Source organism: Eptatretus burgeri, chromosome 3, assembly GCF_056783735.1.
Source record: "Eptatretus burgeri isolate ZD-2024b chromosome 3, Ebu_testis_v1, whole genome shotgun sequence".
Lineage (NCBI taxonomy): Eukaryota > Metazoa > Chordata > Myxini > Myxiniformes > Myxinidae > Eptatretus > Eptatretus burgeri.
Window position 1 is genome coordinate 126,083,698 of NC_140963.1, and position 22,845 is coordinate 126,106,542.

Sequence of the window (22,845 nt, forward strand, 5' to 3'; positions counted from 1 at the left end):
CAATAGAAGGTGCCACAGTGCATGTTGTGGCTCCTCATGTGCAAGCCAGGTTGTTTAATATAAGATGTGTTAACTCCTTTTCCTTCATATATCTTCTTGCAGAATCTTCCTTTCCAATGGTACAACACCGGTCAGTTTGATGTTCCCTCCACAGTGCAAGCTCTGGCTTGGGAACCGCAAGGTGACTTGCCGCATCAGACATTTTCCTTTAATCCGTGAAGTTAAAATACAACTTGATGCCTACTTTGACAGTCTTGCTTTTGTAAATCGATTTTCATCAAGCAGTGGAGATGATTTGTCATGGGGTGGCAGGTTGACCACTATTAAATCGTTCTGGTGCCAGGTATTAGCTGATATGGATTTTATTCCCCAATTACAGATCAAACAAAATAATGGAAAAAAAGCAAACGATCCCTTCAACAAGCCGAGTATAAAAACACCAAAAGTTCAAACGATCTTTAATTCTCTCCACACATTATTGGCAATTGAAATAACATTGCTGGTATGACAAATTCACTGCCTTGCTCAGGTATTGATTATCACCACGTCCAGAGTGTATTCTCATCCCTCTATAAATCTCGTAAAATTCCTGTGTCTTACTCCTTTCATGTCGCTTTGAATTTTCTTTACTCCATATTAATCTCTTCATCAGCTCTTAAATTTAACAGCGAACGCAGTGAGCTTCATACTTAACGCGTGCACATGAGAGAATAGGAAACAACAACAACAACACAATACCCCTGGCAATTTGGAATCCGTGTCGTTGGCTATGACCCTTTTGCTTCCGTTTTTTTTTTTGTTTGTTTCCGGTTTTTGTCATGGGGAATGATGCATGCCGGGAGATAAAGGCATCGTCGGAGACATGAAAGACCCAAATTATATCAGACATGGTGTATATTTCCTCCTCTGATTTTAATAAAGATATCTCCCGCATCATCAAAAAATAATTTTTAATCGTGATTTACGTTATTTGATCGTTGATCTCGAATCCAGGCCGAAGCAACCGGAAATTGCGCATGCAGTTGTGAACAAGTTATCGGTAAAGTCAGAAGCGAATGCAAGAAGAATACTATGTTCACTTCTAGGATTTATTTTTTTAGATGAGATCCTGTTCTCAGCGGGGTAGTTGTTGTTGTGAAGGTAATGTGAAGGTAATATTTATTTTTTTAGATGAGATCCTGTTCTCAGCGGGGTAATTGTCGTTGTGAAGGTAATGTTGAGGATTTTTAATTTTTTTTTTTCCAGATGAGATCCTGTTCTCGGCGATGTAGTTGTTGTGAAGGTAATATTTATTTTTTTCGATGAGATCCTGTTCTCAGCGGGGTAGTTGTCGTGAAGGTAATGTTGAGGATTTTCAATTTTTTTTTCAGATGAGATCCTGTTCTCGGCGGTGTAGTTGTTGTGAAGGTAATGTTGAGGATTTTAAATTTTTTTCAGATGAGATCCTGTTCTCGGCGGTGCAGTTGTTGTGAAGGTAATATTTATTTTTTTCGATGAGATCCTGTTCTCAGCGGGGTAGTTGTCGTGAAGGTAATGTTGAGGATTTTAAATTTTTTTTCAGATGAGATCCTGTTCTTGGCGGTGTAGTTGTTGTGAAGGTAATGTTGAGGATTTTAAATTTTTTTCAGATGAGATCCTGTTCTCGGCGGTGCAGTTGTTGTGAAGGTAATATTTATTTTTTCGATGAGATCCTGTTCTCAGCGGGGTAGTTGTCGTGAAGGTAATGTTGAGGATTTAAATTTTTTTTTTCAGATGAGATCCTGTTCTCGGCTGTGTAGTTGTTGTGAAGGTAATATTTTTTTTTTTTAGATGAGATCCTGTTCTCAGCGGGGTAGTTGTGAAGCTAATGTTGAGGATTTTAAATTTTTTTTAGATGAGATCCTGTTCTCGGCGGTGTAGTTGTCATTGTGAAGGTAATGTTGAGGATTTTAAATTTCTTTTTGATGAGATCCTGTTCTCGGCGGTGTAGTTGTCGTTGTGAAGGTAATGTTGAGGATTTAAAAAAAATTTTTCAGATGAGATCCTGTTCTCGGCGGTGTAGTTGTTGTCAAGGTAATGTGAAGGTAATATATATATATATTTTTTTTAGATGAGATCCTGTTCTCAGCGGGGTAGTTGTCGTGAAGGTAATGTTGAGGATTTTAAATTTTTTTCCATGAGATCCTTTTCTTGGCGGTGTAGTTGTTGTTGTGAAGGTAATGTTGAGGTAATATTTATTTTTTTTAGATGAGATCCTGTTCTCGGCGGTGTAGTTGTCGTTGTGAAGGTAATGTTGAGGATTTTTTAGTTTTTTTCAGATGAGATCCTGTTCTTGGCAGTGTCGTTGTTGTGAAGGTAATGTTGAGGTAATATTTTTTTTTTAGATGAGATCCTGTTCTAGGCGGTGTAGTTGTCGTTGTGCAGGTAATGTTGAGGATTTTAAATTTTTTTTCAGATGAAATCCTGTTCTAGACGGTGTAGTTGTCGTTGTGAAGGTAATGTTGAGGATTTTAAAAATTTTTTCAGATGAAATCCTGTTCTCGACGGTGTCGTTGTCGTTGTGAAGGTAATGTTGAGGTATAATGTTGAGGTAATATTAATTGTTTTAGATGAGACCCTGTTCTAGGTGGTGTAGTTGTTGTGAAGGTAATGTTGAGGTAATATTTATTTTTTTCGATGAGATCTGTTCTTGGTGGTGTAGTTGTCGTTGTGAAGGTAATGTTGAGGATTTTTTAGTTTTTTTCAGATGAGATCCTGTTCTTCGCGGTGTAGTTGTTGTTGTGAAGGTAATGATGAGGTAGAATGTTGAGGTAATATTAATATTTTTTAGATGAGATCCTGTTCTCGGCGGTGTCGTTGTCGTTGTGAAGGTAATGTTGAGGTAATATTAATTTTTTTAGATGAGATCCTGTTCTAGGCAGTGTAGTTGTCGTTGTGAAGGTAATGTTGAGGATTTTAATTTTTTTTTCAGATGAAATCCTGTTCTCGGTGGTGTAGTTGTTGTTGTGAAGGTAATGTTGAGGTAATATTTATTTTTGCAGATGAGATCCTGTTCGAGGCGGTGTAGTTGTTGTTGTGAAGGTGATGTTAAGGTAATATTTATTTTTTCATCGCAAAAAGATATATTTAATTTGATATATTTAAGAAGCGAATGTAAGAAGAATTCGACGTCGCTTCTCGGCTTTGCCTATTCCATATTAGCTAACAATTAAAAGAGCTATCAGAGATTGCAGACAGTCACCAGGACTTCTTTTGAGTGGTGCATTTTGATAGGTTTTAGGGTAAATCCAATATGGCTGCCAAACCATGTGGCCGATGACATCATATGTGTGACCCTTTTGTTCCTCATGGATAGGCGGTCACGTGTGTAAAGTTTCACCTCGATCTGGTCAGCCATTTTGGAGAAGGTTTTTGAAGGTTTCTTTTTTTTAAAACAATATGGCTGCCGAATCACGTGACCGATAACGTCATCAACAAGCTCAAATGAGCTAAGATCCTCGTCCTCTTAATGATGACGTCAAAAAACGAATACGACGTCATTGTGATATATCAGGTTTGCGATGAATTATCTGTGCTAATGCCCGGCTTGATTCCCGCAAACAAAATTCAAACAGCTTGCCAAGTTTTTCGGAGATAATGGTACAGGCGATTTCCATTAGCGGTGATATTATGACGTCAACTTTTTTTCTCGGAAGAATTTCCAAAATCGGAGATGGTTACTGCCTGCGCGTGGGCTTTCTGCATATGCATGGCAAGTTTCACTGAGATCCGATGAAAACACTGGGTTGTGAAACAAAAAATGTCAAGAAATAGGAATGACGTCATAAAAATTGATATGACGTCATCGTGATGCATCATATGTGCAGTAATTCATCTCTGCTAATGCCCTGTTCGAGTCCCGCAAACAGAATTCAAAAAGCTTGCCTAGTTTCGGAGATAATTTTTGAGGCGATTTCCATTTGCGGAGATATTTTGACATAACTTTTTTCTTGGAGGAATTTTCAAAATCTGAGATGGTTACTGTCTGCGCGGGGTGTTTTTACATATACAGTCATCCCCCGCTATATCGCGGTTCACCTATCGCACCCCCGGTTCATCGCGGGTTTTCCCTTGGAACCTAACTAATTTTTTCTGCGTATTCCCCCGGTATATCGCGGTAATAATATATAAAATATAAATTATTTAAGCAATAAATTATAACGCGTGGCGCTCGACCAGTCACACAACACACGAGCCAAAGTTTCGCTTGTGAACTTCAAATATTTTCTCCGTGTTTTTTCTCCAAGCCCTATGATGCCGCCAAAACGCCCTGCACCTTCTAAGGCTTCTGGCAAGGAACCAAAGCGCCAGAGGAAGGTCCTGACGCTTCAGGAGAAGGTTAAGGTGCTCTTTATGCTTCGGGAAGGAAAAAGGTTTGCCGCGGTTGGACGAGCACTGCCAAACCGACCAGACCAGATGAGTCAATCTCTGGCACCTCAAACCCGATCACTGCCAAACCGACCAGACCAGACGAGTCGATCTCTGGCACCTCGAACCCGATCACTGCCAGGGCGACCAGACCAGACGAGTCGATTTTTTTTTTTTTATATTATTTTATTTTATTTTTTGGGAGACATCCATTCATCGCGGATTTTCACTTCTCGCAGGGGGGGGGGGGTTGGAACATAATCCCCTCGGTAAACAGGGGATGACGAGATATATATATATTTATATATATATATATATATATATATATATATATATATATATATATATATATATATATATATATATATATGCCAAGTTTCAGGAAGTTTCGATGAAAACTGTTGGCTGTGAAACAAAAAAGTCCACAAGAGGAAGCAGAAGAACAACAACGTGAGTAAGACTTGGAGATCCTCCACGAGGATCTAAAAACATTTTATGGACCAATTTATCCCGAGATGACCCTCAAAATTTTTCATTCTGATCAGATGTCGCGTTCTACTTTTGCATTTATGATGTCATAATGAAGGCATCCATGACATCATAAAAATATCACCCTCATTCCACACAAGGAGTACTTGCTGTGTGCCAAGCTTCAATTTTTTCCTTGGTAAAGTCTCAGAGATACAGTGGTCCAAAGTTTTTCCAACATGGTTGCCACACAACTTGAGCTATGACGTCACAATTATCATTTAAACATGCTTCTTGAGTGGTCGCACCAACGGTGAAAATTGTCTCAATCGGACGAGCAGTTGAGGAGAAAAACACAAAGTTCTGTGCAAACAAACAAACAAACAAATGGACCCATATGCAATACCCTCTCCTTCAGTGAGGGTCAATACAACAGTCTGGTTTTTCTTTAAATTTTTTAAAGGATTCATCTCACATCATTCACTCAAGGCATCGAACTTCCAATCCAAGTCTGGAGTTGGGGCAGCGACTCAAACATTAGCAAGTCCAAATCATTTGCATTTCAACACATGGGAATCAACTTGATAAGAATAGATCAACACCTTTATTCATTTGTACCTGAAATCAATCTCTGAAAAGTTTTTGCCTCCCAGAATCATCAACCAACAATGGTAATGACCAACCACTGTCTCAACCTCTGGCAAAAAGTCGTCGTGACACACAAATCTGCCCCATGACGATGTCCCAGTAAGCGTGGGAAGCAGTCCTTACAGGTCCAGCACAGGCCCGATCCTGCAACTCATATCTGCTGCTTACTCGCTATCACAACCCTCCAAGCTTCTTCCCACGTCCAACTTGTCCGGTCCTTCGAGGGTCACTTTTGAGTGGCTGGCCGGTCCACCAGATTTCCCTTCACATGCTCTTCACCAAGGAGATCTCTTCTGGCAGCTTCTCCACTCACAACCTTTTTTTCCCGCTGTCAGCTATTCTTCCTCCCTCTTCTCGGGGACGTGGCACCACTTTTTCTTCCATCGAGCAGATTACAGTGAGATCTCTCGGAAAAAAAACTTTTTGCTATTTAGTCTTTTCAAATTCAAAGCCATGATGACGGCGTAACCTTTTTTCATTTCATATTCCTCAAACAAATTGCACTGTTACCGTTTAAATTCAGACCACTCCTCGCCAGTAAACTGAATTATATGGCAACTCACTCTAAATGACATTCGAGTTAATTTATTGTTACTGCAGTCAACTGACGATTCCAGTAATTACAAAAATTGGACAGCAATGTAGAACTATAGTTGATTCAGCATTGTGACAGCTAACTGTAGTTCATGGAGAGTTACTACGATCTCACTGCTGTGTCGTTGCTCTTGCTTGAGTTGGCTTGGCGAGTTGGTCCTTCCTCAGCCTCGATAAGCAGGTAAAAATAAAAAAAGATCCTTGCTCTTTATACATTTTTCCCACTTTGTCATTGTACAGCAGTGGAAATTGGTCCCTCCAATACAATAAATAGATTTTAAAATAAATTTTCAAGAATGATTGAGACCGAGGTGACATGAAGGCTATTTCAAGGTTGTTGTTTTTTGTCACCATGATAACTGAAGAATATAAATTAATGATTTGGTCCATCGATTGTTTTACGTTTGTGACAATACTTCTGATTCAACACAAAAAAGTTTGAATATTTTGGACATATTGCATGTGCTGAGGCAGTTCAAAAGGTTTTGCAATCAAGATACTCTCAGTTCTCCAAGACGCATAAAAAGGATGGGGTGGCTCTGCTGCTTCGACTACAACTACAACTACTACCATTACTACTTTCACAGCCCCAATTCCTCCCTCTGTCGAGTGCAGCCTGTGGCTGCTGGCTGCATCATTGGTTGGGACGCTGCTATACCGCTGATGCAGTGTCCCCCTTACCAGTACACTGGTACTCATTTTGCCGACCTCAGAAGGATGACAGGCTGAGTCAACCTCCTGGTGTATTAATTCAGCGGCCAACGGGGATTGAACTCAGGACCCGAGGATCCCAAGCCGCCACCCGAACCACTAAGCCAACACCAGGCTTCACACAGCCCCAATAAGTCTTTCCTTCTTGTGTGGTCAGTCGGGGAAAGTTTTTTTTATTATTTTTTATTTTTTTGTTAAATCCAAGTCTAAAAACCAGTTGAACAGGCCTCACATTTAACTGCATGGAGCTAATTTTGGCAGAAATTAGGACTCTGATAACTCACCTACTCTACGAAAAAAAACACCATATGATTTTTTGATATCTACCAGCGAATGCAAGTAGACACGACTCCCAGATTAATGTACATCCACGGAATACCACCCTTTGTGATGCAATGCTCTGTCAATGATGCAGGGTGTTGAATCACAAAGTGTGTCGTCCCTCTGATGGACGTATGGCAGTTTATCATTGGGTTGAGAATCAAACCCAAACTAGACAGTTTCAAAGTAAGTACGTTACCTCTGTGACAGGATTCCTGTCAAACTTGCGAGGATGCATCTATACAGTATAAAAGTAACAATTTTAATAAAAAGCAGCACACGTTCACGGGGCAAGCAGCCACCATGTTGAAATACCCTTCCCTTGCTGGAACACGCGAGGTACACGCAGAGCTAAGGGTGTGATAAGTGCTGGATTTTATTGGGTTCTGTTGACAGATTGATTCACATCTGTTTTCCTCTTTTGTTTTGTTTTCCTTCAGAGCCTTATAATAGAGTAACGAAGGTGACTGACAAAACTGTCTTATTTAATAAGTGAGAAGTGTCAAGTTGAGTTGTTCTGTGAGAATAATTGAGTTTTAGTGCCTCAATAAAATGAAATGAAAATGGATGGCCGGGGAGGGGGGGGGCGGTGGGTTTAACTACCAATTGATATAATCGTACAGAAACAATTGCCGCTCTCATTGTCCTTTTTAAGCAATAAGAAAGAAGACGCGCACGCGCGCGGCACACACACACACACACTATGATTGTGAGGACAATTTAGAATACTTCGTAGCTGAATCGTCAACCAGCATCGGTGAATTTCCACTCAAGATTTGCACAGATTGACGCACAAAACTCAAATTCCAAATGTTAATGAGAATCAACCTTCTTCCTCTTCTTCCTCAACCACATTCAGTATAATTTGGTTTCTCCAAACTTTCCTTTTCTGCACGCATGATTTTTCCAAACCAAGACAGTTTCTGTTTCATCATCAGTGCTTCGATTGTGCATGGTGGTATAATTTCTTCAAACACTGATTTGTTTGTTCTTCTTGCAGTCCGTGGAATTTTTCACATTCATCTTCTTCACCACATTTCAAAATGGTCATTCCTCTTCTTTTGCGTTAGTTTTCACTGTCCATGACTTGTTTTACATTTTAACTCTCGTTTCGTTGTCCATACATTGTAACTGGAAATACGAGAGCATGATTCAGCAGTCTCCTCTTGGTTTCCATTGTGACATCTTTGTCTTTCCAAATTTGTGCGTGCGTGCGTGCGTGCGTGCGTGCGCGCGCGTTCATATGGGGTTTCAGAATGTGGAATGGAGTCCTCCCAGGGTGGGTTCAAAGTATCTACCTTCATTTCGATAAGGGGTAAGGGGGCTTGGTCCATAACGATTCATGGACCAAGCTGTGAAGTTTTTATTTTTATTTTTTTTTTTTGTTTTCAAAGTTTTGTGCCGAGTGCTCTTCATATCGTTACTGAGTCCAGGACAGCTTCCAACTGTGGTTCGTTTGTCATGATATTCTTTTGTAATAATACCTCTGTGGGGTTCTTCATCATCATTCCCGTGAGGTTATTCGTCATCACTGGAACAACTTTGGCATCTTCAGCTTCCAGGATCTTTTCACTTCATGCTCAAGGTCTTGATATTTGGTCATTTTCTTGATTTTTGCATCGTTGGTCCAAAATCACTGATATTAACATGAGCGGGACTTCATTGTTTTCAGTGATTGCTTTTGGTTCATGTTCCCACAAATTTTCTGGAACTGCAATATCAAAGTTTTTGCACATAAGATGTTCCTGTGGATTACTTAAAAAAAAAAACTGCTGTGTCATTGTGTGTACAGCTGTTCTGAAATGTTTTTTTTTTTCTTTTTCTTTTTCTTTTTTTGTGTTCAGTCATGAAGCGACATATCAATCTCTTTGCTAACCCCACCTCCACCTCTCACCTGTCTTTTTTTGGTTTTCCTCCTCTCCCCCACCCTTTTCTCTCACTCTGTTCCCTCCTTGCTCCCTCCTCATAAAATGCAGCACTCCTCCCACACCTCTGTCGCTCTCGGTGTGTGTTCATGTTTCTCTCTCTCTCTCACTCTGTCTGACACACAGACGCGCGCGGACGCACAGACACACACACTGAAGGGCAACGTTTGGTGAGGTGTTGCTCTCCCCACCTCCCCCATAACTCCCCCTTCTTCATCCTCTCTGCCTCCTCTTCCCCCTCTCACCCTCTCACCCGACACCTGCATCCTCTCTGTCTTTCCCTCCCAATTTCTCCCCCCCCCCACACATTTTGACCTGTCAGCGAATCGACAGGTTGTATTTGCTAGTGTGTGTATATATGTATATGTATATATGTATATATATATATATATATATATATATATATATATATGTGTATATATATATATATATATATATATATATATATATATATATATATATATACATACGAGTGCGTGGCCGTACGTGCAAACAACAAAAAAAACTTTCAAACCGCGTGCCAGAAACAACGACACAGGCCGTTCCTTCGCTCTCACGTGCCCGTACGTGCAAAAAAAAAAAAACTTTCAAACCGCGACCCAGAAACGACAACCACACAGGCCGTTCCTTCGTTCTCGCGACAGCCACACTTCCACATGCAGAGTTCATTAAAATCCAAATTAAAATAAAGTTTACCTCCCTGTCTTTGCCTGTCATGACATTCGCTGCCATGTAACTGGTACGGCATGGCCCATGACGTCATCGTCGGCCGGCTGTGCGCCGGCCGCGCACTAGCCTACGCAGCCACGCCTACGCAGCAACGTGTAATGCCATTGGTTGGTACATAAATGGCCGCAGCAACGTGTCATGCCATTGGTTGGTAAATAAATGGCCATAACTTGGGAAGCACTTGTTCGATTAATATCAAACTTTGAAAAGGCACATCCTCAGGTACCCAACAATACACCTGGCAAGTTTCAATTCGGTCGGACCAGTGGTTGTCGAGAAACAGCGGTCACACACACATACACGCACATTGCTGGAATTATATATTGTTACGGCTGTGGAAATTCGCATTACACCATAAAGGGCCCTCAGGTGAGATATCGTCATCGGTACATGTGTAGTTCGCCCAAACCCGTTGTATAGAGGGAATTTATGTGATTCATCCGGGCTGCGACGCTTTGAGTTAGCCATTTTTTCTGTTCTATCTCTATTTTGAACCAACCACGTCACGACTGTCACGACTGAATTGTCCGTCCGGTGGGTGACGTGCCGCGATCCGAGTTACGTGGCCGTCCGCACGCCGGCGGGCGCGAATTCGCAACACTGGTGTCAGCGAGCGGGAAACAAACTCTCCCGTCTCCAACTAAATTCACGGGAATCGGTTCAGGGGTGAGAGGAGCGACCCCCGATTCCCTCCAAATTACGAGCAATTAAAATTAACCCCTTACGAGAAATAAGATGAAGTCTCAAGGCGAGCGGGAGCCGGGGGTATTAGAGATGGATGTAGAATGTGTGGAATCCATGGTCCAGGACGGATACCCCGAGCAGGAAATGTTTGTGATACAGGAACAATTTCCCCCCCAACTGAACCCAGAGCCCGAAATGGGCGGGGCAGCAGCAGAGGCCGCGGAGTATGACGCCCTCCCTCCCCACCTCCTTCAAATCCCCTCCCCAGCCCCCGGTGGATCCGCGCCCGATAACGGCGAATCGACTACCACGGGGTTAGCTGACGTAAGAGGGATGTTGGAAGCATTGATGGGAGCAATGAACGGCATGAATAAGAAAATGGATGGAAATACGCAACAAATGAAAACGAATATGGAAACAAATGTGCAACAAATGAAGGAAGAAATGAAAAAAATGCGGGGTGAGATGCAGCAAATAGGCCGAGGCCTGCAGGCGGGCACGGCAAGAATGTTGGCAACTGCGAGGAGCGAAACGCGGGCAGTGGAGCTCAAAATGGCGGCGCCACGTGTGGGAGCGAACGAGCTGAGAGGGAGTGCAACGGTTGTCAGGCCCGCAAGGGAGGCGGGTCAGGAGAAAATAATTCGGGGGGCGTGTTGGGCGAGAAGTGCAAAGGTGACGGAAAAAGTGACGGTGACCGAGAGGGAAAAACTAAATGGCGTGACCGAAACGTGTGAGACGAGACACGAGGTGACAAAGGAACGAAGAAAAGAAATAATAGTTGAGACAAGGGAGATAACAAGGGAAGAGACGGAAATAATCGAGATGCGGGAGATGGGAACGATAGAGCGAAGACTACACTATCCAGACGGGGTTGGAGACGCGCACACACACAGAGTTAGTAGAGGACCATGAGGGGAGCTGGCGGACTGTTTCGTGACCCGGTGCAAGCAGCTGGATGGCCTCCTCCAGGAACGAGGGGAGGGAGTATGCCCCCTTGAGGCGACTCACGACCAGGCGGGTTCGGTCGTGCTTTGCGAGGTCGAGGGGAGGAGTGCTGCGAACGGGTGCACGCCGAGCTTGGGGGGTATAGAGACCCCAGAACCCCTTGTGGGGACACGGATCTCCAGTGTGGTTGTCCCGGTGTGTGTGGTGCAAGGTGTGAGTGCGTCCCCGTGTGTGGAAGCGGCCCCGTGTGTGAGTGGTGTGGTGGCAAGTGTGCCGAGGTGCGTGCTTCCCAGCACGCCATGTGTGGATGAGGCACCGCGTGTGAGTGTCACCACGTGTGCGAGTGTGAGAGGGACAGTGTGTGTAAGAGAGCGATATGTGAGGGAGAAGACGGTCACCATGCGGGAGCATGCAGCCGCGTCTCCGAGTGTGAATGCAATGGAGTGGAGCGTGACCGTCGTAACACGCAGGTGTGCATGGGTTGAATGGCGACGACAACGGCGATAGAGGGACACAAGCCGAGTAGCGGCCGTAGCTGTTTCGGGGACTGCGCCGGGTTTGCACGGCAGCGAGCGTGAGGTCCGTGCTGTGGTACGCACGAGGCCGCCATGTGCTCGCTTGCGGGAGTGAAACCCGGTCCGGAAACGCCAGCGGTGGATGTTGCTGATCCCGCGGACGGACAAAGTTTAGGCAGGATTATGGATTCGGATCGGACGGGTTCTCCACGCGGGCGTGTGTGTTAAGCTCCAACGGGCAGAGCGCATGTGTTTGCGTGGGGAACCCCTCGAGACGTGGGGCTTGTTTTTTTTTTATGCGCCCGGTGACGTCATGGCTGCGTGTGGGGGTTGGAATCTGGCAGGAGGGTGAATCCCTGCCGGATGGTACCGTCCAAGAGGGACGCGGGACGCGAACAGCTGCCATGACGTTCCGCCAAAGGTGCGCGGCTGTGAATTGCCGCGCTGGTGCACAGATTGCGAGTTGCCGCGCTGGTGCTGCGCAATAAAAAAAAAAGGGCAAGCCTCGCTTTCGGGTGAACAGGATTCCCTGGGCAAGGGGTGGAAGATCCCCTTACCAGGGCACAGGATACCACAAGCTAGGGGGAAGGGTTAGCTTAGCAAGACCGGCTTCATGGGGCAGGGGTAAGTCCTCATGGGGCCCGTGGAATGGATAAGGTCGAGGGATTTAGGAGGGGGAATTATTTTCAGGATTTGTAGACAGTGATAGACTTTGGATGTGTAGTGGGGACGTAGCTCAGCTACGAAGTGTTGAAAGGAACGTGCTATCGTGTAAGGGACGACATGGGAGCACGAGTGAGTTAGGGGAGGTAGTTTGAAGGATGGCAGAGTTCAGCGGTGTGTGTGTTGAAGAGTGGTGAGGTGAGTACAGGATGAGTGAGTGAGGCCAGCGGGTCTGTGTGAATGGAGCGAATCTGGAATGCATGGTGCGATGAGTGATTGGGGGGAGGAGTGATTCCCGCCCAAGGAACCCCAGGGTCAGTGCAGAGTGAGTTAGCTGGGTTAGTCAAATTGACAAAATGGAGGTTGTTTTGTTATTGGTGGGAATGTAGGCTCGATACCCATTTGGAGGGGTGCAGGAGCCCTGTTGACGGCTGGGAGCGTGGCTGCGAAAGGTGAGTATCGCTGAGAGGGTACCCTGGGCACCGGGCTAGTCGGCCGTGGTCGGCCAAGGGCCCATGGGTGGCCGGGATAGCGTAGTGGGCATGGCTGCGCCCGCATGATGCGGGGGCCCGGGGCGCCGTTAGCCACGTGGGCACGGGTGACCCTCGGAAAGGGGCCCGGGAAGCCAGCCTGCCACGTGAGCATTTCAGGGGAGTCGCCAGGGAGGGTACTCCCGGGTGTTTAGGGAGCTGGAAGGCTCGGAGGCAGTGTAGTGCCCAGGGGTGCCATCGTCGGAGAATCGGCAGAGGGGAGTGCCTGCCAAGGGAGTCGCGCGTCCCAGATATGAGATCGTGTGAGGGCACGGAAAGAAAATTGGGGGGCGAGGCCCGAAATTTTGAGGACACCAACACAGGCAACGGGAATCTGGGTTGTTGGAACCAATAGATTAAGCGAGAGGCGCTTGTTGAAAGCCCCGGGGTCATTTAAAGGTTCATGATTCGGGTAGATTAGGAAGTGTACCCCTCCGCACCATCCATCCATCCCTTCGCTCTCGTTGTGGGCCGCCGGACCCACTTTGCGTAAGATCGCTGAAGTCTGGGGAGGCCATGCTGAGGCTTCGTTGGGCCTCGAAACAAGACGCTAGCTCTCCCTTATTCCCCTCCGGGAAGGGAACGTCGGGGTTGGGAGTAGGCGAGGGGACGATAGGTCAGCCGAACAGAGACGTAAAGGGGGTTTGGGGACGATTTATCAGGGGAAGAAAATGAAAATAAAAACAACAAAAAAATAAGTTGGGGCTCAATTGGGTTTTGACAAATTAAGGGACTGGGTATGGACAGTGACAGGCAAAGGCGATAGGTGGGAGGGAGACTAAGGTAGGTCCGAGACCGCCTTCTGAGTGGCCAGCACCACCGCACTCCCTCGACAAACCTGCACGGCAAGAGGCCGGCCAACTTCATCGGCTGTTGTTTTGCTGCGAGGCCTGGACCGGCCGGATCGTCTGCAGCTGTTTTCTGCAAGGCCTGTGGCGGTCAGATCGTCCGCCGCTTTGTTTGCCTGCAGTGGCCTTGTTCTGCCGGCTGTGTTTGCCTGCAGCGGCCCTGTTCTACCGGCTTTGTTTGCCTGTCCACCTTTGCCATGCCATGCCTACTGCCCATGCTCACCAGCTCCGTTCTGTTTTGATTTGCCCACCCCCCCCACCCCTTGTTCATTGCCATGTGCGCGAGGATCGTCGTGGAAGTTGCAAGAACTGTCCTGTTGGCAGCTACAACACGGGCCTGCGGTGGCGGCCCGTGCATCGGTTGACTTTTGTTTTGCTCCCTGCAGAGTCCATTGATCCTGGGCCATGGTTTAGTGTAAATTATAAGGTTAAGTTGTTAAGTTGTACTCTAAATATGAGTGCGCCCCCGCCATGTCTGTCTCGCACCGGCAATTTTATTTAAGTCGTCCGTATGAGTGGGTTTGTTTCGTTAGTTACTCAGCCCGTAGGTTATTTCTTTTGGGTACACGAATACCATGAATGTCGCACTCAGGGATCCGAAGGTAAAACGTATGAGGGGAGAACTACACATGATGGTACACGAAAATTTGACGACTCGGGACGAGTCTGTAAAAAGGGGAGGGGGGTAGTGTTACGGCTGTGGAAATTCGCACAACACCATAAAGGGCCCTCAGGTAAGATATCTTCATAGCTACATGTGTAGTTAGCCCAAACCCGTTGTATAGAGGGAATTTATGTGATTCATCCGGGCTGCGACGCTTTGAGTTAGCCATTTTTTTCTGTTCTATCTTTATTTTGAATTAACCACGTCTCTACCGCCATCACACAACAACCACGCCACCGCCACCATCTACGCTCCCACATCATCGCATCACCGCCATTCCCAAACGGCACCAGAACCATCGAACCACCACTGAAAACCCTCCACCACCTTCACCTCTCTCCTCCGATGGCCATTCCCGCACCACCTGTTAACACTGAATGTCGGGCTGTCTTGGACCCGTTCGGCGTTTGGTGCCAAGCGCGCCAGCCACGAGCGCGAAGGCGGCCTTTCCGAGGGGAAAATTCGGATCAAAAACGCTACACGCCCACTTCTCCTCCATCCAATTAGCGAGCGTGGGGCGGCTTGGCCCCGCCTCCAAGCGTGTGGATGTGAAGTCCGTATATGCAAATTTTAGGATCCGGAGAGGTTCACGCCCATTTTTGCCTGACCAATGGCTGACCGGGGGGGGGGTGGCGTGGCCCCGCCTCCAATCGCGTTCTGATCCTAAAATTTGCATATTGGCTGCTCCTGCCCGCCTATAAAAAGGCGAGCGCAAGGCAAAAAGAGTGGTAAAGTCGGGTGAGGAGAGTGCGGAACTGAGAAGAGTTGCAGGAAGAGTTGAGTTCTGGAGTTACCTGGAGAGGGTCGTCAAGAAGTGGCTGTTGGGGACGCGTTGCGTTGCGTTGGTGAAGTTGAGGCGAGTGCACGCGGTGGAACTGCAGGCAAGGGAGCTCGGGTCCGAGGCAAGAAGGACGGCGGTCGGCGACGAGGTTGCGGTGTGGGATCGCTCGTCTCGTCGCGGGACCCAAGCCAGCCAGCCACTCCCCTCCCCCAGGGCATCAACAATTTCCCTTTCCCCCGCGCTGAGATAGTGCAAAAGGGTGCCCCGTTCCCACCCCACCCCAAACGTCGTGCCAACGAAACCCGCCAAGGAGCACGGAGTCGGGGCACAGCCGCGCAGCCACATTTGCGGCTCCCCCGCCAACGCGTCACGAGGACGCGGGTAGGACCCCCCCCCCCGTCTCGCGGACCTGGCCGCTCCTCCAGGTCCCACGCACATTTGGCCTACGGGCCTGTCTGCCTCCTTGTCTATGAGGGTGGCTTCTTTCTTTTGCTTTTGTGTAAATGTGTATTGGCGCCATTTGTGAAGTAGAACTGTGTATGAGTGTTGCCCTGTGTGCGCGTAGTCTGTATTAACTCTGCGTCGTTGTTGCTTTTATTGTTTTGGTTGGCTTATGTTCATTTTGACTGTATGGCTGTATATACGTGCTATCCCTGTGCCGGGAAATAAATGTGAATTGTGTGAACTGTTTTCCCATTTCGCTTCGTCTTTTCTCGAATTGAATCTCCATCCTGCTTCATGTAAAGTGTTCGGAATGGGTGCAAAACGCCCGGTAAATAATCTGAACCATCGAGGTCGACGATAACACCGCTCGGTTATCCCGATAGTACGGAACGGGCCGCCCAAGCGGTTCGTGTCCGGTGTCGACCTGCGGCGAGGTACGATCGCCCGGTTTACCATCCGCGTGGGTACTTAGGTAGGTCGAGTTTGGCGAACAACCCTATCCTACGCGGGTGGCCGATTGGCACGATCGTGGTGAGGTCGAAAGGCCCACCCGTGAGAGCTCCCGGCGTTAGTCTGAGAGGGTCACGACTGAATTGTCCGTCCGGTGGGTGACGTGCCGCGATCCGAGTTAGGTGGCCGTCCGCACGCCGGCGGGCGCGAATTCGCAACAATATACGAGTACGTGCCCGTAAAAAAAAAAAATAAATAATAAAAAATAAATATTCAAACCGCGAACAAGAAACAACAACCACACGGGCCGTTTCTTCGCTCTCACGTGCCTGTACGTGCGTTGCCCGGAAGTTCGCATATCGCAGTTATGATTTTCGCAATTTAGTTTTACTGGCCAATTATTCAATTCGCGCCAACGTATTTTGCCTTTTCGCAATGTCGTTGCAAGGAAAAACAAAAAGAGAAGAGAAGAGAGGAACAAAAAAAATTTACTTCCTGGTTCGGAGCACACCAGCTCACTCTGATGTTACCGAAATTTATGCACCGTCTCATATGAAAATGATCATAACTTGGGGCATCGTGTTTTTCTATAAATGCGCATAAGAAATCGAGAAATTATTCGAATACACGAAGTCATCACTCTCCGGAAGCCCGGACGTTGTACCCTGTAATGGGGAACGCGGCTGAGCTTCCTTTCCCCTATCGGCCACGCCCACGCAACAACGTGTCTTGTCATTGGTTTGGTCCATAAATGGCCATAACTTGGGAACCACTTGTCCGATTAATATCAAACCTTGAAAAGGCACATCCTCAGGTCCCCAGCAATACACCTGGCAAGTTTCAATCAGATTGGACCAGTGGTTGTCGAGAAACAGCGGTCACAGACACACACACAGACACACACACAGACACATAGATTGCTGGAATTATATATTGTTGCGAATTCGCGCCCGCCGGCGTTCGAGCGGCCACGTAACTCGAATCGCGGCACGTCGCCCACCGGACGGACAATTCCGTCATGACCCTCTCGGACTAACGCCGGGAACTAGTCATGGGTGGGCCTTTCGGCCTCACCACGATCGTGCCAATCGGCCCCCCGCGTGGGATAGGGTTGTTCGCCAAATTCGACCTACCGAAGCACCCACACGGAGGGTAGACCGGGCGATCGCACCTCGCCGCAGATCGACTTCGGACACGGGCCACTTTAAGCGACCCGTTCCGTACTATCGGGATAACCGAGCGGTGTTATCGTCAACCTCAACGGTTCCGATTAATTATCGGGCGTATTTTGCCCACGACCAACCCTTTACGTGAAGTAAGATGGAGATTCAATGAAAGAAAAGACGAAGCGAAACGGGAAAACAGTTCAACATAATGCACATTTATTCCACGGCACACGGAGAGCACACATATACAATTACAACAATTATGCACCAAAAGCAGATGTCACAAAAGAAACACAGCAATGCAGATCTACTACCGACTACGCGAGCACACGGCAACACTTACACAGTTTTACTTTACAGACGGCGCCGACAACACATACACTCAAAAGCAAAAGAAAATGGGCCACCCTCTACGACAAGGGGGCAGACGGGCCTCGGGCCGAGACCGCGTGGAGCCTACCCGTTTTGTGATGAGCCGCAAAATGGCGGCGGTGCCCCGACTCCGCGCTCCTCCGCGGGTTTCATTGGCACTGCTTGGAATGGGGTGGGAACGGGGCCCCCTTTTCGCACTATCTCAGCGCGGGGGGAAACAGGGGGGGGTTGTTGATGCTCTGGGGAAAGAGGATAGCTTGCTTGCTTGGGTCCCGCGACGAGCGACCTCGACCGCGTTCCCGGCTTCCCCTCTCTGCAGCTCCCCGACAGACTCCGAACCCCGACAGACCGACTCTCCTCCAGACCCGTCTTGACTGCTGCTGCCACACTTCGCCGCCGCCACACCTCTCCAACTCGCCCGAGCCCGAAACAGAAAAACTGACTGAATTCGCCCCGCGCTCGGCGCTTTATAGTGCGGCAGGAGAAACCATATGCAAATTTCCGGATCAGGATGAACTCGGGGGCGGAGCCACGCTCGCCCATTGGACGGAGGAAAAGTGGGCGTGAACCTCCCCTGATCCTCGAATTTGCATATATCGATTCCACTCCGACGCGCCTGGAGGCGGGGCCAAATCGCCCCGCGCTTAATGATTGGACGGATCGGAAGTGGGCGTGAATCATTCCTGATCCGACTTCCCCTCGGAAAGGCCGCTCTTTGTACCCGCGGCTCAGCGCGCGTCCCGCACGAGGCCAGGACAGCCTGACGCTCGGCGTTCACAAGCGGCGCGGGAATGGCCGCAGGAGGAGAGGTGAAGGTGGTGGAGGGCCTAAAGTGGCGGTGATGGCCATGGCGACGCTTGGAATGGTGGTGATGCGAGGTTTGCGAGAGCGAGTTGTGAAGGTAAAGGTCGTGGCTGTTGGCGTTGTTGTTGTGAAGCGGCGTTGCGGTTGGTGGTTGTTGTGTGATGGCGGTTGAGACGTGGTTGGTTCAAAATAAAGATAGAACAGAAAAACGGCTATCTTAAAGGGTCGCAGCCCGAATGAATCACATTTATTCCCTCTAAACAACGGGTTTGGGTCTAACTACACATGTACTTACAGAGATATCTCACCTACGGGACCTGAATGGTGGTTTGCAAATTTCCTCAACCACAACAATATATATATATATATATATATATATATATATATATATATATATATATATATATATATATATATATATATATATATATATATATATATATACACATATACACACACACACGTATTGTGGGCCGGGGGTCGGTGGCAAGAACAACCGTTAGGTGGGGAAAATGACGTCGTCTCCACCAGACTCCCCGGAATTGTTGGCCATTGCTCCGGATATTTCCGTTTGCCGCGGGTCGATTCATCGACCGTGAAACGTCAATATCTCGACCGCGTGGCGGAGGGTTAATTGTCCATATCCAATATACCTCACTAACCACGCAGTCTTGGCTATCGGGGATTCACGCCCTCGGAACGTCTGGCGGAACCGGATCACTCTTCCAGCTACGGTAGAGTATCAACTTCCACCTACCAACTCCGGCTCGGATGCAGTCGAGCGGGCCTGCCCAGGACGTTCCGGCTCCGATGTTCCGATTTCCGGGGATGAAACCCCGTGTAAACTCAGATACGAACCATATAATCATCTCACTTGTCCATCCCTCATTGGCCTACGGCCGCACCCTTCCGGGGCGGAGCCGTAGCCCTTGCAAGGAGACCCCATATTCTCCACATGGCCACGTGGCCTCGCTCCTGCAGAGCAAGAGGGTCTGCCCTGAAAGGCCCACCGTACAAAAACTATCGTTTGTGGGGCCCGAGGACCGCAACCGCGAGGTCCTCCCTCTCAGCAAATCAAGGTACGAGTGACCAACGGGCGGTGACAGAGCATGATGGGCTGGTTGGGTCGTGCAGATGGGATGACAGATGTAAGATAAGATGTAATGACCTAAATAGCCGTCACAACGCACACATTTAATCCTCCCATGAAACAAAAGGACGGGGTCCTGACTACACACGTACTTACCGGCATAACTAACTTTTGGACCTGCATGTTGAGTGTGCATGGTTTCCAGATCCGTAACACGACCCACCCCCCCTTTTTTTTATAGACTCGACCCGAGTCGTTAATTTTCGTGTGGCATGTTGGTGTTTGTTCCCTTTGTACGTTTTACCTACGGATCCCTGAGTGCGACATTTGAATACATGTCCCAAAAATAAATAACCGAGTGCGTTGTGTAACTAAACTAACAGACTCACTCGGACAACTTCACCACATTGCCTGCCCCAACTAAACAGGTGGGCTAAAATTATGTACATTTCGAATATTTGCACGACCCATGGCTCAGGACCTGTGACTTGAGGAGAGAAAACACAGCAAAGTTAACATTGGTGGGTGAGTGCGCAGCAGGCATCGATGGTCAGATGTCTTTCGGTCCGTCAAAGGTCGCTTGTTTGTCGTTGAGTTCTTCTTTTTTCTTCTTCTTCTGTTCCTGGCTGCGTGAGGCAACTCACCCTAACACGGCAGGCCATTCACCGTCTCGCACGCCATTTGAACTGGCCTTTATGCAACAAGAAGGAGATATCTGGGCTGCTCGAATACAGTCCCCGGTAATGCGGTTGCCTGCAGGGCAGTCCTTGCAAAACACTTCCAGAGGTGGTCCTGTACACATGGTGAGGGTTGAATGACAATTCAAACAAAGGCATGGGCAGGTATGGAGGCAAGGCAAAGACAGGCAAAGCATGGCATTGCAAACGCAGACCAGGCAAGATGCAGTACATGAGTAGGTCGGCACACGAAGCTGGCCGGCTTCGGTGTGGTCTCGTGAGGTTGTGGAGGGAGTGTGGTGGTGCCGGATGGTCCGAAGACGGTCTCGGACCTACCCTACGGTCTCCCCCAACCTGTCGCCTAAAATGTCCTTGTCCATACCCACCCCCATTAGCTTGCAACAAAAACAAAACAACGAAATTTTGATTTTTAAAAATTATTTATTTATTTATTTTCTTTCATTTACCAGTGCGGGCCTGTACGTGCGTGGCTGTACGTGCAAAAAAAAAAACACTTCTGGTTGTGACGTCAACAGTGACGTCATAGCACCGTATCTTGTCATTGGTTGATAAATAAATGGCCGTAACTTGGGATCCGCTTGTCCAATTAATATCACACTTTGAAACGGCACATCCTCGGGTCCCCAGCGATATTTCTGGCAAGTTTCAATTAGATCGGCCTGGCATTGTCGAGAAACGGCGGTCACAGACACACACACACACACACACACACATACAGACAGACACACAGAGATTGCTGGAATTATAGATAGATAATTACGTGTGTCCCCAACCCCCTTATTGTCTTTGTTCGGCGAACCTGTCCTCACTGTCTATCCCCAATGCCTAAGATCCCTTTTTGAGGGGATTGAGGAAGAGACAAGTGAATCTGTCTCGAGGCCCAATGCAGCCTCAGAATAACTCTCACAGATTTCAGCAATTTTCCAAGGTGAGTCCAGCGGCCCACGAACAGCGAAGGGATGGATGGTGCGAAAGGGGTACACGTTTTCAATCTACCCTACCATTTATTCAACATTGATCTATCCCTGGGGCTTTTCAACACGTCTGTCTCTTTAAACTATCGGTTCTGGCAACCACGATTCCCGTCGCCTGTGTTGGTGTTCGTTATTAATTTGGGCCTGGCCCGCAAATTTTCTCTCGTGCTCTTGCACAATTTCGTGGCTGGGCAGCGTGGTTCCATTGGCAGGGATACCCATCTGCCCAACTCAAACTACGGTACCCCCGGGTCGCTGAGGCTGTCTCCGAGCCTACCTACTCCTTATGAACGTGGGGGATGCCCTTCCTGGCATCTTCCCCGTCGATGCCCACATGACATTTTGGTGCTTCGTGTCCCGTTTCCGTGGGCTACCCGTGCCCATTACACTAACTCGGTCCCTTCTACCCATGGCCAACTCTGGCCGACTACTTCGGTGCTCAGGTTGCCCTATACTCAGTACGCTTATTTCCACAGCCATGCTCCCAGCCGTTCAATAGACTCTTGCACCCTTCAAAAGGTTCCGTGCCTTCGTTCGACACGAACAACAAACCGACATCCGTTTTGGTTAATTTAGCTAACCCGCTAACGAGCATTACACTAAACCCGGGTTCCCTTGGGAGGGATTCACTCCTCCCCCCAATAATTCGTTCGCACCATGCATTCCACATTCACTCCATTCACACACGGACCCGCTGACCCACATTCATTCATTATGTTCCTTTCTCTTTTTACTTCACACCAACACTGACGCTGCACTCGCTATGTCCCCCTAACTAACTCGTGCTCCCTGTCATCCCTAATTCTAATGCATGCTCCATTTAATTCTATCGCTAAGCTACGTCCCCACTACACATTCCATGTCTGTCCATTTCTCCAATCCATTTCTAATTCTAAACTAAATTCCCTAACTCGTGCCACCAGACCCCATGGAGGACTGCTCATGCCCCCACGAGGCCGGTCTATCTAATGCTAAACCCTCCCCTAACTAATGCTCCTTTGCCCACACCGAGGATGTTTGCCACATCCCGGCCGGGGATCGTTTACTCGGGGCAAGGCTCTATGAGCCTTGCGTCTCCAGGGCGGCGGTTTACAGCACGGTTGTCCCCTCCGTTTGGCCGATATGTGAATCCATAACGTCACCCCCATTAATTGCATTAATCGCTCGCTTTCGAGGTATTCCCCATGCGAGCCAACGTGCGTTACTCACCCGGCCTTCGTGCCACGCAATCCCCGCAGATGACGTCACTCGCACACAGACCGCTCCGTGCGGCTTCCCACAAACACGGGCTTGCGGTGTCACCAGTGCTCCGCGAATAGCGCTCGCGGCGAGCAGCACATCGGGTCCCACACACGTGCTCACATGGGGATTCGTGCTTTCCGAATTCACTCGACCCAATTCGCCTCCATTTTAGCCATCCACGCGGTCTTGTACC

The 22,845-nt window shown here is 48.0% G+C and overlaps 1 protein-coding gene across 2 annotated transcripts in view; it reads left to right on the forward strand.

Moving 5' to 3' along the window:
* The window catches only part of LOC147030931 (dmX-like protein 2), a 504,858-nt gene that overhangs the window by 30,325 nt on the left and 451,688 nt on the right, over positions 1 to 22,845 (forward strand). For both annotated transcript variants that reach the window (XM_085875495.1, XM_085875494.1), the window contains exon 4: positions 103 to 181. In XM_085875495.1, coding sequence (XP_085731621.1) covers positions 103 to 181 — 79 coding nt within the window. The remainder of the gene's footprint in view (positions 1 to 102; positions 182 to 22,845) is intronic.